Source organism: Pimephales promelas, chromosome 10 (assembly GCF_988280905.1).
Source record: "Pimephales promelas chromosome 10, fPimPro1.hap1.1, whole genome shotgun sequence".
NCBI classification, from domain to species: Eukaryota; Metazoa; Chordata; class Actinopteri; order Cypriniformes; family Leuciscidae; genus Pimephales; species Pimephales promelas.
In genome coordinates this window covers 8624176-8644502 of record NC_142778.1, presented here as the reverse complement: position 1 = coordinate 8644502, position 20327 = coordinate 8624176, and the positions used below count along the sequence as shown (strand labels likewise).

The 20327-nt window shown below is 35.5% G+C and overlaps 1 protein-coding gene across 6 annotated transcripts in view; it reads right to left on the bottom strand.

Annotated features, from left to right (window-relative positions):
* The window catches only part of dmxl2 (Dmx like 2), a 91271-nt gene extending 71342 nt beyond the window's left edge, over positions 1–19929 (bottom strand). For 5 of the 6 annotated variants that reach the window (XM_039681919.2, XM_039681922.2, XM_039681921.2 and 2 more), the window contains exons 1-6: positions 19519–19929; positions 5517–5642; positions 3419–3490; positions 3128–3206; positions 2298–2445; positions 161–227 (exon numbers count right to left, since the gene is read on the bottom strand). In XM_039681919.2, the coding sequence (XP_039537853.2) occupies positions 161–227; positions 2298–2445; positions 3128–3206; positions 3419–3490; positions 5517–5642; positions 19519–19605 (579 nt within the window). In that variant the 5' untranslated portion in view covers positions 19606–19929. The remainder of the gene's footprint in view (positions 1–160; positions 228–2297; positions 2446–3127; positions 3207–3418; positions 3491–5516; positions 5643–19518) is intronic. The other variant, XM_089135378.1, reaches the window with a different exon arrangement.
* Between the last annotated feature and the right edge of the window lie 398 nt (positions 19930–20327).

Sequence of the window (20327 nt, the reverse complement as noted above, 5' to 3'; positions counted from 1 at the left end):
CTCTGCCTTTATAGATGTACAAAATAATGTCTTATTTTACAAATTATAATGGTAAAAGTTTATGTAAGGGATAGGTCTAGGTTTTAAAAAATTATAGTTAGCATTATTTAAGAACAACTGAAGTCCACCATGATATACATGAAGTGTGTGTGTGTGGTACCTTTCCAGCTGTGGCGAAGTATTCTCCATCTGGAGACCATTGAGTGATGTGAACGGCAGCTGCAGTCCTGAGACAAAAAAAAAACATAAAGCTGAAAGCACACGCACACATTTCTGTGCAAATGGTAAAGCAAATATTAAAATGCCCTCTAAATTGGTGTGTGTTTTGAAGGCCCACATTATAGCTGCAGGTTCATGTTCAGGGGCGGTAAACATATGAACGTGTTTTATCATTCCACTCACGTCTCATGTTTTTTGCAGCATCTCCCAATGGCCCTGACTATAACCATACGTTTGTTTGTTTTTTTTTTAATTGAAACTCTTAAGATAATAGCGGAATCCACACCACATCAATAATGATGATTTCATAGATTAGACAGAATAGATCAATTGTATGATTGGCTATAGGCACTTGACATATGAAATGAGTAATGTCCTCTGGCCATGTTACTGAATATGTATTGATATGTAAAGGTAGCCACAATGCTAATAAGCTAATTGTTATGATTTTTCAAATCACAATGATTTCTAAGTTTAGACAGGGGAAGAGACTTTGCACGAGAACCCCTTTGACCTTAAAGGTGCCCTAGAATGTGAAATTGAATTTATTTTGGTATAGTTAAATAACAAGAGTTCAGTACAAGGACATGACATACATTGAGTCTCAAACACCAATGTTTTCTCCTTCTTACTTAAATCTCATTTTTGAAAAACACCCCTAAAAAAAGGCGAATCTCCACATAACATTGACTGTGATGCAACAGTCGGGATCATTAATATGTTTGACTCCAAACATTTGCATATGCCAGCCCATGTTCAATAACAGGCGGAACTGGGTAGCCGAAGCATGGCAGTTGCTCAGTGTTTGGATGTACACATGAACACAAAAGTTTTTTTTAGTTCCTTTATCCGAGCCTCTGAAAAAACAATGGGTTAATTTTATTTTCTCTGGAAATTTCCAAACATTTCACCGATGATCGAGCTTACCAAGCAACTTCTGTGTAATTGTTGTTCAAGTTCAGACAGGTAAGTTAATCTTTCTCTCAAAATCGTTCAATAGTGTTTATGCATCAGTAAGTCAAGCCAGTGACTAAAATATCAACTTCACATCATTTCTTTTAGAAGGATGGGGGAAAAAAACAAAACATATTTAAATTGTGAATAAATTATATACAGAAAACGATCAAAGAACAATCTTTCCACACAGCGCAAGTTTATCTGGACACTTGCCAAACTCGTTATGAATTCAATGACGCATGTTACACTGCACAATGAAGCTCTTACTGTATTTACATGATTGTGTCTGCATTAATGAAAGCATTAGAGAAGGCAAAAAGTGCGTTGAAATGATAAGATCTTCATCCTCGCGATCCACAGACTGTCCTCTGCTGCTCAATGCATTAATGGAAATAGATCTAAATACTTCTAAAACGTCTCACAAATCGTTAATCTCGATAGCTGTAATAGTAAAAACGTATAATAGTTGTAGTAAAATTATTCGAGAGAGTTTCACATGTAATACATAGCTATTTCATATGCAAGCATGTCAGCCAATCACAGCAGAGGCCACACAGCAGACACGCCCCTTCAAACAGAGTGTTCAAATCAGAGGCTAAAATCAGGCTAGGAAAAATGCCTTTTATTTCTAAATTATGACTATTTTTTTGATCTAAAAAACATACTAACATTATAAGGGCAACCCAGGAAACATTATAAAATAATAATAAAAAAAAAACATTCTAGGGCACCTTTAAATATTTACCTCTACACATTTGTATGTGCATGGTTCTCTGACGTATGTAGTTACAAAAAAACAAATCCATCTTCCTTAACTTGATTTAATTTGATTGTTTTTATTTTTAAAATTGATTTATTTATTTTAAATTGGCATATGACTTAATTATTAGCTTTTCATTAATTTATGAACCCCCTGCAGTCCCCTCACAAAAACCCTGTCCTACAGTTTGCCTATATATTACATGAAACTTATTTAAGAAGAGCAAAAGCATTCTTTTCCATCATGTAACCCTTTTAAATGCATTAATCCATCAATGTGTTTTAACGTTCAATAAATCAGACAAGTGACATTAAAGATTTAGTATGCAGACAGAAGTGTGTTTAAGTTATGGTGCACTCACTTGCACTGCCAGACACACTTCCAATCACTGAGTATGAGCTCATGAGCTCTGTCATCATTCATCTGACATTCCTCTTCCTCTATCAGCATGTCACTAGTAGGAGGAGCCCACAGCTGCAAACGCTCAGTCGCCGCCAAGATACGATTGCCTACACGACAAACAGATATATTAATTACAAATACATATTTGTTCACCACCAATCAAAAGTTTGGACAAACCTTCTCGTTCTATAATAGTTACAGGTATAATTACTATTTACCCCTCATTTTTTCAATATTGAACAAATCAACAAATGAAAGAATGGGAATTATGTCTGCCCCATTTGACCACTTCAAATCTCAATAGAAGTATCAAGTATTTAAATGGATACTCCACTTTTTTTGGAAATAGGCTCATTTTACAAACAGTCGAGTTTTACCGTTTTCGAATCCATTCAGCCGATTTTCTGATATTTAGAAGAATATCAGTAACCAGACAGTTTCTGGTCTCATTCACTTCCATAGTAGGAAAAAATATATACTATGGAAGTCAATGAGACCAAAAACTCTCTGTATACTCATATTCTTCTAAATATCAGAAAATCGGCTGAATGGATTTGAAAATGGTAAAACCCAACTGTTTAACTCTGGGGGAGTGGTAAAATGAGCCTATTTTCAAAAAAAGTGGAGTATCCCTTTAAGATGCGTATTCAAACATGAATCCAGAGGTTGCACTAAAGTCAAAGAAATATATCTTCTAAATGTATTATTTAATTAGAGGGTCCAAATAGAGTAAAAAACAAAAGCAAATGGAAAATTCCTCCATTAACAAAGTGTATATTTTACACCAACCTTGAGGGTCCCAGGAAAGATTGTAGGTTATTGCACTGAGGAAGAACTGACCAGTCTTTTGCCATTGGTAATTCAGTTGCTTTAAAAACACAACAGAATATAATAATATCAGCTCAACTGAATAACAAATATTCATTTAAAAAACAAAAACAACTACATCAATGTTTACACAAAAAAAAAATGTCATTACTATAAAGACATTTAGGTATCATCATTATCATTATATCTAAAATCTTCGTGATTGTCATTATCATATGATCTATGATCAACTGTCCTCCAGGGGAAACTCACCTTGTGACGTTTGTTTGGGTTGGAAGAAATTGGTTCGAAAATACATACAGTATTTCCGTAAGACGCAGCAATCTAAAAAAAATAAATAAATACCATTATACAGAAGCACCATTAGCAAAGATAAAAAAAAATCACATCAAAAACCTAGTCATTTATCCATGTTCATACTATGTCAGGAGTGAGTTGTGGCATGTCAGATCCACAATAAATGTCTACTCATCATGACAAATATATATTTTATATAGTTTGTTACATTTCTCTCATCTTTTCCAGCGTTTAAAATTTGCAAGTTGATTTCCCTGAACATGTAAACAATGCTCCTCACTGAAGCCTCACCTTCTTTCTTTGTGTATGCCTTTAGGATGGGCATTATGCTAATATTTCATATTGTGACATAGACGTTTGAGGAAGTAATAGGTCTGGAGCATGGTCTGGTCTGAAGGAATAAATCACTTTGTGGTAGACTATGAGCTTTATACTGCAAGTTTGCAAATCTTATACACACACAAACAGATACTGTACATTAAACACTAAAGGAAAAACATAAAAAAAAAAATCATCATATGACCTATTTAAGTACCAGCCTGACCCAGTAATTAGCTTAAGCAAGTTTGGGGCGGAACTCTAATTTGTCCATCCAAGAACAGATGGTGAAAGTGCAACATCATTTGGAGAACTGTACACTTCACCTTTAATTACAGCAATTGATATATACAGTATGTACAACCAAAGACTTTATAACACGGTACACACGTATTACTTTGAATGAGAGAAAGTGTAACGCATAATATGGCGGAATAAGTCCCGCCTTCTAAATAAAAGAGCCAATCGCTGATTGGTGAAGTTATCGCGTCACTGCAGCTTCCGTTAGAAGCTCCAGTTCCTGTTCTGAGACGCGCTTGATTCGAGAGTTTAGAAACTAAATTTATGAGACAGCTAATGACAGACTTCATTGGAGATTTCAAATATAAAACTGAATCATGGGCTTGGTGAACAGTTTTGGAGAATTTTACGTTTTCCTATTCAAAGAGATATTATCCCAAGAGGCGTTTCAAAGATGGCCGCCGAGGAAAATGACTTGTCTTAAAGGGACTTTGGTACAACAACACTGCAATTAAATGAACAAGTCCACAACATTTACTCAAAATCCACTCAAAAATACAGGAAAACATAAACAGCTAATTATCCATTAACGTGTTTGTTAGCAGATTTTGAAATACAAGGGAACATACGGCCAAATCAACTAAACCTGATATTTTGGTTTAGTAAACGTTTACTCTTGTTACCATCACTGGTAATGTGTACTCAGTTTTTCAGTACTCAGTACTCAGTAAAGTATTTCTTTACAGTACCAGTTTATTTTTATACTTATATTTGAGGAATATTTTAAGTGTATTTGCCATGTCAGCTTCACATGCTATTACATGGCAGATGCAGATTCATTATTCAACAAAAAATTCAATAAATACAAACATATTATAAAATTCAACTTTGAATGAAACACCAAACTATTTTGTCCACAACTATTAAACTTGTGATAAATTTGAAAAAAAATTCTGCCTAGAACTTTGTATACACATACTGTACATCATGTGTGGATTTGATTTTTTTAAGAATATGCTGTAATGTTTCAGACTATTTTCAGGAATATGTACAGTAGTAATTCCAATACAAAAAGAATTCTACAGCAGCACTGCCCATGTTAATCTTTCCCTTAGGCATGTGACAGTATCAAATTTTCATGTTGCAATAATTCCTGAAGCTTTAATCACGGTATACATTATTATCACGATATTAAGTTGCAAAAATAAATGTTGTCATACTATAACAGGTTGAATAACTTGTTCTTGAAACCAAAAGACCTGAACATTTAAATACAATAAAGCAATACACACAAACGTATAATGTTTTTCAAAGTGCCCACGATAACAATATTGTGCATGTTCATTATCGTAATATATCATATTCCCGAATCCAGGCACATTAAGGACTGCTTTTGTTATAGAAATCCTCATTTGTTCAGTGCTTTAGATTAAATGTCTTCTATAAGCATTAATAAAGTTTAATAATAATATCAAGAAATATAGTATGGTCTTACCCGGCCAAGCTGCTGAGAGCACTCCACGCAGCCAACCTGGATGTTTCCATTCTGAGCTCCAGGAATAATCTGAACACACTCAAAATCACTTGCGAGGATCACGATATCACAGCCAGAGCCATATGCCTAAAGAAACAGAAATCACACAGTTAAAAGTTGTAATTTTTCAAAACGTATGCAACGCCTTAAAATACATGTTCCCAAAAGCCAAGTCAAGTCTTACTTCATCAACAAGACATTCAAATCATTCAGATTATACTTTTATAAAATTAAATTTCAGTTTATTTGATCTGTGAGACAATTTCCTGTAAAGGCCCCGATAAAGTCACAGCGAAGTCCTTTTTCATTCTTCACATTAGGTAAAGAGAAGTTTGAAATACATGAGCAGCGGTATACTGTGAGAACATCCACTGCTGAAAGCGACGTTTAGAGGAATGTGTTAGTTATGTTCTGAGCGATTTCGTATCAATTAAATAAACGCACAGCGATGAGAAAAAAGAAGTTAAGAAAGCATCTGATCACAGTGATGGATGTTTTCAGTGCGCTCATATTTTTACTCGCAGATGTCCGACCTTGAGGGACTGAACAAAAGAAACGGACCAGAAACATGTCAATGTCAGGCTCAGAGCCACACCAACCTATTACATAATAGTAAGCAAACTGTTATAGAAAGTTCACTTTGGCAAGTGGTTTCGTGATGACGTCACATCAGTCGCGACGAGTCTAAAATAAACATTTCCAACCTTTAGACGGGTACTGTAGATGATGACAAAATTTAGTTTTAACCTTTAGGCATGCATTGCATTGAATGAAAAGCATTGATTATGTGTTATAAACAAAGGGGGACAAACATACTTTGTCAGCTGAGGTCTCCAAGCTTCCATATACGGTAAAAAAACTGTAGTCTATGCTGAAGCGTTTAGGGCCAGCAAGCTTTTCTTTTCTTTTTTTAAAGAAATTCATACTATTTTTCAGCGAGGATGCATTTAATTAATCAAAAGTGACAGCAAAGACATTGTTACAGCAAAACTAATGTTTTCAGCATTGATAATGATAAAAACATTTTTACTGTCATTTTAATCTAAGAAATGCAGCCTTTCTAGGTGAGCATAAGAAATAATAATAAAAAAAGAAATGCATCCCCAAATGGCTGGGTGGAACAATAAAAAAAATGGGGAACTCAATTTTCCTTCCTTATTTTGTAGTTGTATTATTATTATGTCAGTTTCAAAGTTTTGACCTTTCTAAATTAGCCGATGTTCAAGTGAAACTGCTTTGGCAACACAAATGTAGCAACGTGTGTCATAACACAACCGAGAGAAAGAGAGTAGCGAGTCAAAAGGGTCATAGTCACACACACATTTACATTCATAATTATACCATCTAAACACAATGTGGTGACAATTTAAAAATGTTGTGGTAAAAATACTAAAATTACCGGGGTTAAACAGCACCATGAGCGTAATGCTCTGCATTGAGTAGGGAAGTACAGATCCAGCACAGACACAGTGTCCTTCTTTCTAAACAGATGTGCCCATTTGATTATCTAAATATGCTTACTGGTGCATGCCTTTTTTTTTTCTGGGTTACATTTCCTTGGAGCTGATCTACTGCACATGCTCAGTTCAGCATTTTTGGTTATGTTTGGAAAAGTGCAGTACTACTCGTACTGTTATTGCTTTCTGAAAAAGTGTTCTACGCGTTAAATATCTTGATCTACTACAAGTGCCGAAATGTATAGTACACAACACAGCAGTGCTATTTTGGTATTATTGAGATATTGTAGTCTATATTAATGTTATTCATAATAGTTTTTATTTTTAATGTTCATTTTACTTCAAGTTTTAGTAATTTTGTTGTGTGTTTTTGTCATTTTTGTTAGTGTTTGTTTCATTTAAATGCACAGTTACCAGGGCTGTCAAACGATTAACCGTGATTAATCGCATCCAAAATAAAAGTTTGTGTTTACATAATAAATATGGATGCACTGTGTATAATTATTTTATATATATAAATACACACACATGCTTGTATATATTTAAGACATATTTTCATCTATATACTGTATATAGATTCATATATAATTTTATAATATTTTATACATAAATAATATTTTTTTTCTTAAATATACATTCATGTGAGGGTATTTATATATACAAAATATTTATACACAGTGTACCCACATATATTAAGTAAACACAAAATTTTATTTTGGATGCAATTAATCGCGATTAATCGTTTGACAGCCCTAACAGTTACCATACATTTTTTGTTATTTTACAACATCAAGTTAAACTGAAAAATGATAAATGAAAAATGTAGTCAAGGCAACTATTTGAAAATGTATATATATATTTTTAACTTTTTAACATAACTTTTTTTATATCGTTTTAGTTAACTAACTATAATAACCCTACAACATAACACACTGCACTAAATACAGTGACCCACAATGCAATATGCTTGATATTCTACAGTATGTTTAATGTGACAATGCGTTTACTTTTTCATAAGGTTGAGTACAGTTTGAATTTCAACAATTCAGATTCTGCTTATCGCTTCCGATTCTGCTTATCAATTTAGATTTTTATTGATACCAATAAGGAAAAAGAAAAAAAAAACATAAGATATAATTAACTTTTAATCTAGTTCTCATTGAAAATAGAACACTTACACAAGGAATGTTTGCCTATGTTTTAAAAAATACCATAGCAAAAACTAATATAAATTTAAATATTTATTAAAAATAGCCTAAGTAAAAGGTAATTAACAAAGAACATAGACAAATTATCAATCGCACAAATATACAACTGAAAGCTCCGAAGATTTTCAGGTATTCAGGTACCGATACTGTAAATCTAATGTAAAATAACACTGCACTTTATAAATAAAATAAACATTACAAATAAAGTTACTAATGTTATTCAGTCAAGAACAACGAGTGAATTTTCTTTTTGCATTTTGATGTTTGATAAACGTTAATATAGAGACGACAGCAAGCAAATTAGGCTGCTGTCACTTTAAGAGCTTCACTGATTCAATACACTTCTATGCATTTTTTTTTACCGTTCACGTTCACTTAAAGGTCATGAACTTTCATGAACTGAGAAATCCTTGAGCTTTTGACTTATATAAGAGGTCATCATGATACCATACATTTGATACCTGTACATTTCAGAACTAAAATACTTCCTTGTTAGTCCAAAAGCAGCTTCTATTGTAACCAAGCCCAAATAACAACTCGTTGTGGAATGTACCATCAATGACAGGTGAAAGACCGCCTCTGCAGAAGAAAATCAACACCAACTTCATCATTGCAACTTTGGCCGCGCCCACCGGCGTGTTAGTGATCAGATGATGAGGAGAAAAGAGCAATACAGGATGGACTACAAATAGGATCCTAATGCTAGGAATGTGGTTATTGTATTTATTTTCAACAATGTAAATGTCTCAGTTTAGCATTTTTTTTGTTTGTTTCATTTATTTGTATGCAGTACATTTCATTGTGGAATTCTTTGGTAAATCAGTCGCAATTTCGGCCTTCTGTGCGCAAGTTTTGAATGTGTGCGCTGCGCAGGACACAAAACAGCACGCAGGTCTTCTTGCGTTTAAATGGTTTAAAGTCATATAAAAATCCACACAATTGAATTGATTTTTTTTTATTTTTTATAACAAGTATCCAAAATACTAAATTGGAATCCCAACCCTACTTTTTAAATCAACTGTTTAAAGGCTCAAACTGCAAAATAAAATTTTAGATTATGTACTTTAGGGATGTACTCACTAACATATTTGATTTCAAAATAAAACTGGGCACTATAAAGTATTCCATGCAGTAAGCAGTACATAATTGGTACAATGTAAACACACATGCACACACACACACACACACACAGGTTGCCACAAGCCATTAATCATTCCAGACTGTAAAGCCGAATGCTGCACCTGTTGTTCTGAGCAGTGTGCGTGTGTTTGTATGTTCTCATCCTCTCTATGATTTATTAATGGGAAGAGAGCACAGAGGTACTGAAAGCAAACAAGCTCAAAATGACACTCATTCCCATTATAGACACGACTGAGCAAACACACACAGAAGTATGAGCTGTGTGCACAGAAAACAGAGTGCCGTTATAGCCTTATAATATAAACATATAGCCTAATTCCATTTCACAAAACATTCAATTCTTCTTAACCGCTTTTTTAATTTTTATTTTTTAATATTTAATAATATTTTGTATTGCCAAACACTTTTCTTGATAATGTTCTTAGGACAAAATATAGGAAGTAGCCTTGTGTCGTTTGGAGCGGAGCAGAGCAGAGCCTTTCGGTTTATAACTGTAGCGTTGTTCTGTTGTCCAACTGAACTAAATGGTTTTTATTTCTATTAAAAAAGAAAAAAAAATGACAGAAGAGGTGATGCCATGGTAGGAAGTAATGTAATCAGTGTATGGCCAAACACAGCGAACCTACCGCAGAAATCCTGCTAAAATAAACTAACCTCAACACAGTTGAACTTAACTCAGTTGAACTCAATTTAAGCTCAAATCAGCTAGGCTGAACTCAAACGGACTGATCCAAAGTCTATAGATATACAAATGACAGTTCACTCCTATTACTTATGAATGGGAAAAACTACAATTGTAAAATGGCAGAATAAGTCCCACGGCTCCCGCCTTATAAGTAAAAGAGCCAATCACTGATTGATAATGTATGTTCCCATAGAATATAATGAAAAATATAGAAACCCGAGACTCGCTTATGACTGAACATTGGCTCGTCTAGCCTGAAATTTGTATTTTTTAACTGAGCATAAGAAACAAAATGTCAGATTTCATTGTTGAGTTCTTTAATTGTGAGATCAGCAAGCAGCTTTTGAGATTTAAGGATTCCCCCACTCAAATAGATAGGACTTGGTCTAGGATGCCCGAAATAGCTGCCCTGAGTTGTAACAAATATGGCGGCCGAGTGAACAGACTTTTCTTAATTAAATAGGGACTTTGATAGAACTCAATTAGCTGAATATAGTAGAAAACACTAGAAAAAACACTACAAAACAGAACCAAACCATGTAAACAAATATGCTGTGTACCTGTATCATTCCAGACAATGTGTGTGTGTGTGTGTTCATTGAGGTAAATTATATTTCTTGAGACACTGTGAGACTGAACACGACTAGAGCAAGACATCACTCATCAATCTGAGAGAACATGATCCTCGGGGAGAAGACAAATCGACTCATCCTGCTCGATTCGGCTCTGCGTGCCTGTCAGCATTCCTGATCCGACATGTGTGCGGTGATTCTAATACCCCTCAGAGCTCAAGACTAGTCCAACCGAACGCTTTAATCTCATAAAGGGCTATTCCACAGTATGTTAACAGCTACTGGCAAACATTAGCAGCACTTTTTAAAAATTAAAAGTCCTTCATTTGTAAAGTATGAGCTTTAATACACTGTATAGTGAACTCAGATGGCTCAGTCAACAAAGAAGAACAGATCAACTAATACTAAGCTTTACCATGTTTGAAATATGAAGCTTGTATTTTGTAAAGCATTTAAAATGAATATTTCATTTAAAAAATAAATAAAAAATCTACTTTTGTGGTGGGAGTCGTGGGACTGCCTCTCTTCTTTAGGTTATACATTTCCTTTTTTTTTTTAATAAGACAAAATTCATGTAGTTAGGCTACTATTTGCTCCAAGTACTTTATGGTAAAAAAAAAAAAAAACACTTGTCTTTTCCTGGTATCAACAAGCCAGGTTTAATTTTATGCTTTACCGAAAGTAAAAGTGAAAGACTATAAATATAACTTTGTACAGACTGGTTTGGCAAGTGTTTTTTTTCAAACAAGTCTCATCATGCCGAATAATGTGTAAGGACTTTGATTATACTTTAAAACATTGTGACTGCTGAATATTTGAATCCTTTATTTATTGTGATATATAACACTGAGACACAAATTATTTCTAACTTTGTCTAAGATAATCGACATTTGCTGTCCATTAACAAAAAAGCTGAAAATAATAATATTAATATTAAATAATAATATTAATAACGGAATATTCCTTTAACCTATACTTGTGTAGAGATTTCAACCGTTATCTGTGGATCAAAGGAGGAACAAACCTACTTATGTGCATTGATCAATGTTTATATACGAATAAAAGCTTAAAATAAATCGGTTAATCATATAAAGTCTTCAGAAGACTTGAACTAAACCACTCAATTCATTTGGTTGATGTTTAGTATGTCTCTATGAGCTTTGGTTGCATGATCTATAAATGCAGAAATCTCTCACGTTTCATTAAAAATATCTTCATTTGTGTTTCGAAGATGAACAAAAGTATGGTTTTGGATGACACGAGGGGGGCGTAAATAATGACAGAATATTCATTTTCTGTGAACTATCTCTTTAAAAAAATCCCATAAAAAAACAGCACTGTTAATGTCAAAGCTGTTTGTCTAAAAAAAAACCTGGAAGCACAGCAGCTTGTTATGCTATGCGTCATAAGCTCAGTGATAAACATCAGTCATGTGTACTGGCAGACATGAGCCACATTTACATTTCTCAAACAGGTCTCCAGAATAACATTTGAAAGCAAGTTCTACAGCGGCAGCATCTGATTCGGTAGCACTGAGGTGGCAAGGGGTATTATTAATACATTACGCTTTGTTTATTACGCTTTGGCTCATTTTCCACAAGTTGGTATGATTCTTTAGGGTCTTCATGTAAAGTTTGCAACATATTTTGGTTAAAATTTCTCAATGGTTGTATAAAACAACACCCTTTTTACCTCCTCAGAAACAGCTCAGTTTACAGCAACCTGTTTTGGTGCATGTCTCTTTAAATGATAATTAGCAACTGCTCACCCCACCCCTCTCTTCCATGGGGGGTGTCAAACAAGAGTATGTGCTGCCTTGATGGACAGTATACTAAAGGCTTATGGAAAAAATAAGCTAATACAGGAAATGTGCTAATACGGGAAATATGCTAATACAGGACAGTCCGTCAGCAGTCGTGGACGGAGCATGAGCAATGTGACATCATTGCTCTGAAAATCCAAATGGCTTGATTATTGAGAGTGTTTTTGAGGATAAAAAAGGAAGTGTGTCCACACACTGCAAAAACATGTATATGCAAACACCAAATGAAAGTGTATTTTGCATCCGATGGCCTCTTTAAAGGACAACTCGGGTGCAAAATGAACCTTTCTTTGGAAAACAGTCTTGATAAGTCGAACCACGAACAGCGTGCCAAGTCAGCTGAACTGTATGAAGTTTAGCAAACTTCTGAACTGTGCGAACAATGTTCGTGGTTCGACTTGTCGAGACTGTTTTCCAAAAATGGCTCCTGCCTGTATACGTGAAGTGGACTGTCTTTATAAAAGATCTTCTTATTAAATGGTCTGTACACTTACAAAGTTCTCAATGCTTTGTTTTGCATGTAGGGACCCTCATTATGTTACTGTGTTAGTGTGGGGCTGTTTTGAGCTTGTTTTATTTTTCATTACTCTTTGCCCTATATGCTAGCGTTAGCCTATACGCTACACAGTTTTTAGAGATAAAACTCTTTACATTCGATTATCATGAAAACATATCTCAGAGAACGGTCGACTAGGTACCAGTGTCATTAGACCGAAGGTTCATTTTGCGCCGGAATTCTCCTTTAAGTTGACTTGTTGATTTCCTGTGTGATTAACTATCATAGTTGGTTAAAGCTACACTGTGTGATTTTTACCCCCATCTAGCGGTGAAAAGGTATATGGCCATCCAGTGAATATCAATTCCGATTTCATTTTAACTCCTACGGTGGCCAATGTAGTCCAAGATTAACATGGCTTCCAGATCGACCTCATCCATGAGTGTTAACCCAAATGTAAACGTGAAACGTGAAGCTTGAATTAACGGGTATGTCCCTCTTTGGCTAATGTACTTTCAAGATGGAGGGGCAACATGGCGACCGACATTAGAACCCCATACCCATATGTATTTTCAATGGCATATTATACACTCACGAGAATACTTTATTACTTGAACAAAGTAAATATACATTAATGAGCACATATATTTTTGAAAGAACTAAGTGTTTTTAGCTAAGAATAAACTAAAAGAGTTACACAGTGTAGCTTTAAATGAAGGCCTGCTAGGTGTGTGTAGGCTGTAAAGAAGACGCGATACGTGAAATCAACTTTTACACACACACACACATATAAATATGTATAAATGTATAATGTAATGAAGGTCATTTCACATATCGCGTCTTTTTTCTTCAAATGAAAATTGTAAATCGCAATTATAATTTGTAAACTAATCGTGTAATTATTAAGTAATAATTGTGACTATCAGTTTACGGTTCAAACGAGTAGCTCAGTTTCATGCTGCTTTAAGTGCGTTTGTCACTTAATGTTTCTAAATTGTCACAGAAAAGGCAGCGCTTTTCAGTTAGGCAAATTGTTAGTGGCACTAGCACGAACTCTAACACAATTCAGGGGGGGAAAAGGTCACAAAATAACCATTTAGTCACAGTCTAGAGTCCTGATCTCTGAATATTGCAATTGTTGATGAAATCTTATACCGGTGAGGTTTCAGCCCTCAAATAAAAACCCAAAGGCATAGAAATCCTCTAGTGCTATGACCCACCCTTTAGCTCATGCTGGTTAATGATCCCAGCAGGCCTCAGGATGAGGCGTCTGCAGGAGTGTGTCAGCCTTGAGTATGGCGTGAGTGTAAGATATTCAGACACACTGCGCTGGGCTGCATTTTCTTGCCATGTCTAATGACAACTGGCATTCCTATACAAACACACACTACTATCAAGCACTCCACAAACCACTCCTTGTTGCAAAACAGCAAAAGATAAAGAAAAGATCAAATATGTTTCTTCTTTGACACCCTGCGGGTTGGCCATATCATGTGCAAGCCTCACGCTGCGGGTGGTAAGCAGGAAGCCAAAAAGTCAATAGGCTTGACACCCGGAAAGTGAGACTGACAACTCTCATAAACCCAGTGCTTAGTCTTTTTATCTACTCAATGCTTTACTCCTCTGCAACGATAATATAATGTCTTCAAAATATATTAATTTGGGAACATTTTTTTTTTACAAAAAATGATATGATTTATTAATTAAATTAATGGAATTCTTAAGATTTTTTAAATATGTCTGTTTTGCTCACCAAGGATCGCTTTATTTGATGAATAATGCCGTAAAAAAACAATAATAGTGAAATATTATAACAATTTAAAAGGACTGCTTTGTATTTTAATATAGCAGCCATTGCAACCTGTTTTGGGAAACCGAGATACACTAGCATTCTAAACTTTGCCGTAAAACATTCATACTTTTTCAACAAGGCAAAAAGATTTATAATTTACAAACAATTTATGTTTTATCGATTTATGTATAACCTAGTGATGCTCCGATGTGAAAATTGTGGCCGATACCGATAACCGATATTAATATGGCTATCATGGCTGATACCGATATTCACCGATGTCAATATCTATGTATAGAAAACACATAGCTAGAATTAGGGCTGCAAAATATTGGTAAAAAAATTACATTGCGATAAAAAAAAAAAAAAATTTCACCAGATGACTTGAATAGCTCTACTTGGAAAGAATGAATCATTCTAGATTGACTGGGGTGGTTTTTTCATGAAGTAATTCTGAATCTGCATAGAAACTACTATTAATAGAATGTTAACTAATGTAGTTAACTAGACTTTAAAGAGGCTATATGCAGCTTTTCCCCCCAAATAAACGTAACAATAGCCTTTATATTTTACTATTATGGCTCAAACATCTCCTGATAAGCATACTGACACCTTCTCCGCTCACAGTGGGTGCACCCATAAGCCTGTATCCTATTCTTCCTATTTTCTGTCGGTTCGGACTTTTCCCGCGCTGTCTGGGGATGTGATGTCAAGCACGTTCATGTTAAACGTTTCAGATCACTCTGCCACCACCGTTAGTCAGCAAGTAGTTCTTACCTGACTGTTCTTACCTCTGTAAACATAATGTTGACCTCCTTGCAGCAGATAACTTGTGAACTGTGGACGTACGAGCGCGCGCTGTGAGAGCGAGCAGAAAGGAAGAGCAGTTCTGTTTTTTGCCCACAGGTGTCAGTCACGAGTTTAAATTTCAGGAAAACGCAGGTAGCCTCTTTAATAAATGAAACCTTATTGTAAAGTGTTTCCGATTTATGTCTCTTGAGTTTAGTTTTGGAGTTTTAGTTTAGATACGTTGTGAATCGGTTCAAAGGAGTCATTAGTTCGCGAATCGGATGTGACATTAATGGACCACAGCACATGTTGTGTGATTATCCAGGCATATGCCTTATTCACGGCAGCGTCATCTTTGATTTTAAATGAGAATGAAAGCGAGGCTGTGAGGGATACACATGCATCTCTTCAATGGGCTGTACTGTTATTTAATGTGTTTTCGGATTGTTCTGCTCATGAAACACTGGAAAAATATCTTTCCAAGAAATGTCAGTTGACAAAAAACTCCCGACAATGTAAGCTGTGGAAAATTGTAAGTAATCTAGGAGCTTTATTCAGCTTTTTACAGCGGATGCCATTGGAAACACGGTAAGTCTATCCCTCACAGCCTCACTTTCATACCTGTCATGGCACTGCTCTGAATAAGGTCTATTGTCTCGACACAGAAAACATTTCATCATTAGATACAATAGATATTATTTTTGTTTATTAAAAATTTGGTTTATGTCATCTGAATGTTTGGAAAGCTTTTCAGAGAAGATAACCCAGATAGAACACGTACGTCTGCAAGATGTCTGTTAAAGATCACCTTATCTGGAAAGCATTTGCTGTTTACTAACATATGATAGACATCTTTAAGATGTCAGTTATACATTCTAAATCATTACATCTTAAAGACATCTTCTAAACATCTATTTGACATCTGACAGGAAACTTCCTATAGACATATTGCAGATAAGCAAACTACAGTCTTCCAGATGTAAACCCACACATCAAATAGACGTCTCTTTGATGTACGTGTGCTATCAGGGAAGGCAACGTTATTTTACCACAATTCCCAACCAGTGGTAGCTCAGAAAAAAACTTTGGTCTTCTGACCTTTTACCTTTGTGCATTCTCAAAGATATTCAGTCAACTCAATTCATTAATATGCGCGCGAGAGAGAGAGAGAGAGAGAGAGAGAGAGAGAGAGAGACAGTTTGAAGACGGTGGGTGTGCGCACGACCAGGGCTTTCACTATCTCTGCTCTTCTCTCAGTTAAACAAGCGCAGCAGTCACTCATCTACATCACTCACTGGACAGAAAACAGCGCGCAAGTTCCAGTCTTCTTACGCTTGATGTTTAAACTGACAGGACTAGAGCTCATGATGTACATGCTCGTGCAATAACACACATCCCCGCCCCCACACTCACATAACACACACGTCAAACACACAGGAATGATTCTCGGCCTTTTAACATCGGACATCGGAACGATAACGATGTGTAAAAAATTGACCATATCGGTCGATATTATATCAGCGGCGGATATATCGTGCACCACTACTGCAAACAAAAAAATCATGAAAAAAAAAATTATCAACGTGTGTACAGTCTCCAACAAATTAAGCAGCAATAGCAGCAATAAACAACCATTATTAATAACTGAGCACCAAATCAGCATATTGGAATGATTGTTGAAGGATCATAAGAAAATTCAGCTTTGCTGTCACTACATTATATTTCAATATAAGTGTATTAAAACAGAAATCAGTCCTTTAATATTGTAATAATAATATTTCACAATATTAATGTTTTTACTGTCACTTTAAATCAAATAATTGCAGCCTTGAGCATAAAAATCTTTTCAAAACCACACACAAAAAAAAAAACAACAACAAAAAACTTGATATTAATTTAATTAAGGTAAACTTATCTTAGGTCATATAACTGCTAACCATTTCTAAACAAATGATTCTGACAAACAAAGTTGTGATAGCTTTGAAAAATATGAGTTTAAAGGTAAAAATATAAATGTTTTCTCCAAATATCAACTTCTTTATAATTCATTTATATTAAAACAATTTAACTCAAAATCAAAATGTAAACTGATATCATAAAACAAATTGTGTTCATTTAATTAGGGATGCACAATATATCAGCATCGGACGATATATGTTATCGTTAATAATTTTATAATTTATAATTAATAATGTAATAATTTATAATTATAATTTTTAATGTTATCGTTATCGGCCAGATAATTTGGCCGATACATTAAAACAATGTTGTTGTTTTTTTTTTTGTTTTTTTTAATATGATCAATTTAATATGAATCAATTTAATTTTAATATGAATCAATTTAAAAAAGGAAAATACAGTTATGGTCACACACGCAACATAAAATTATAATGATAACATTATAATTGTGTGTTTGGGATGTGGCTTTACATGGTGAGACTTTTGTTTTTTTGTAATCAGGGTCTCAAAAAAATTGGATTTAGATTAGTCCAATATATAATCGTTACTGATATAATCTACTTGCAAATATAAAGAATTATCGGTTATCAGCCAAAATTTTCATAGCGGTGGTTGGATCCCTAAAATGAATTTAGCAATATTTTCAGTTTCTGTTCTGAAAAAAATAAAATAAAAACAAGCATCTTTGTCATCATTACAGCAGAAATACTGAAAATATATATAAAATGTGGGGGTGGGGCTTTGAATATTGTGTGTTGGGCAAGAAAGGGTCTTTGAACAAATAAAGCTTCACACAACAGGAATTTACGAGCACCTATAATTGCCCAAACACAGCTATTGCGAAAGCTAATGACAATGATTTCCCAGGAGAAACTGATCTTCTGAACTGTCCAACTGACCTAATCATGTGAAAGTGTGTGTGTACTTTCTGATGGAGAAGTGGTGTAGATGTATTCAGGTTGAATTGCAGGTTTCAGTTCTCGTGTCTGTTCAGTGGAAGCTGCTCACTGACAAATCAAAAATCCCACCTTCCTTAAAGACATTTCAAAAAACACAATCGTCTTCTAATCTACGCCATATCATTTGACATCAGATATTTATGAGCACGCAGCCATTAATATTCCAGCACTGCTCACTGCAGTCTTCACGATGAGCTCAAAAAGATTGAAATGGCCAGATAGGAGTGCAGCCAAACAGCTTGCTGAATCACACATTTTTAATGCCAGACAAGTAAACAACATCCTGATCGGGCCCCATCAGGCATCCACATAAGCACCATACTATAGCTAATATAAACATGCAAAGCATGTCATGCAATCATTCTCACTGCACATGTATGGAACACTTTGTGTTGTATTAATGCAAATAAAGGCAATGAACTGAGTAAACGTTCTTAATGCAGGCCTAATTCATTGTTAGTGCACATCATGCAGTGATTGCGTCTTTACAATAGAGACTCTGGCCTGTCAACTGTACTCTCTGACGTCACTGTGTGCACAGCTGATGGGCTCAATATCCAAGCACAATGGCAGTCTCTCATAACCTACTAAACAACCTGGACAACATCCATAGACAGCATTCTGGGCATCACAGTCGTCCGATGCTGTCTAGGGACTGACAAACTAGGTTGTGTGTGAGCCACAGCCAACGAATATCATCACCCTTTACATCGTCATCGTCATCATCATCATCACGAGTGAGCATTGCAACCAGATATAAATATGAACTGCATTTAATTTCATGCAATCGTGCATGTTAGAGTTTGCATAGATAGAGACACTGCAGGTGTGCGTGCGTGTTCTGATCTGCAGGGACACACACACACACCACAGATAACCTTGAGGATGACAGATGGCACACTGAACTCATACACGCATCATGAGAATGATGAGGATGATGATGGTGGGGATGATGATGATGATGATGGTGGTGGTGGTGGTGGTGGTGGTGGTGCCCACAGGCTGAATGCACACGCGTCACGCTTGATCATCGATCACGCACAAGCGTAAAATCACGCGCCGCGTAGGTTTATTTCTCACCCACCGTGAACGGGACGTCGTGGACGCTTCCCACGGAGTAGCAGCAGTCCCCTGGGTTAACGGCCCCCGTCAGCACCTGGTGCAGATGCATTTTTGTTGATCACGCTGATGTTAAATTATTTACAGCATCGACGCTTCTCCGCCCGCTAGGTTTCTCTCCATCTAGACCGGGAATCCCATCCGTCCGTGTCCGGCCTGGCAGCCGCTCATTCGTCTTTAAACACCCCGTGCGTTTAAACACACACGGGCTCTGCTGAAATATGTGTCCCGCTGTCCTGTTTCCTGCATAGAACGGTTAAAATCGCTCGTGTCGCGTAGCTGTCAACATTAACGAGCGGATTATACGTTTCTCCTCCCGCTGCTCCTGCTGAAACTGGAGCGCGCGGCACGATCACCGCAGCAGCGCTCGTGCTCTTAGTGCGCGCGACCCCACACCAGCGCGAGTATAGATGTACAACAACCAGAATCTACAGCGTTTCATAAACATTAGACTTGAATTGGTAATGTTAGTATTCGTAAATGTAAAAAATGTAAAAGAAAAATAAATAAATAAAAAAAATAAAAAAAAACACGGTTCTATCTTTTCTACAGCCCTCTCGTTCACAAACCGGTATGTGCTAGAATGGTTTCACATATTATATTAAAGAGGATAAAAGAGAGAGTGCACATTGTGTTCATGGGCGTTTATTATTTTTCAAGAATACATGCATTAGTGTGGAAAAAAAAGGTGTCCTAAGTAAAAACTGACAACCCAGTGTCACCAAAAAAAAAAAAAAAAAAAAAAAAAAAGTATTTATAATAGTTCTTTTTTTT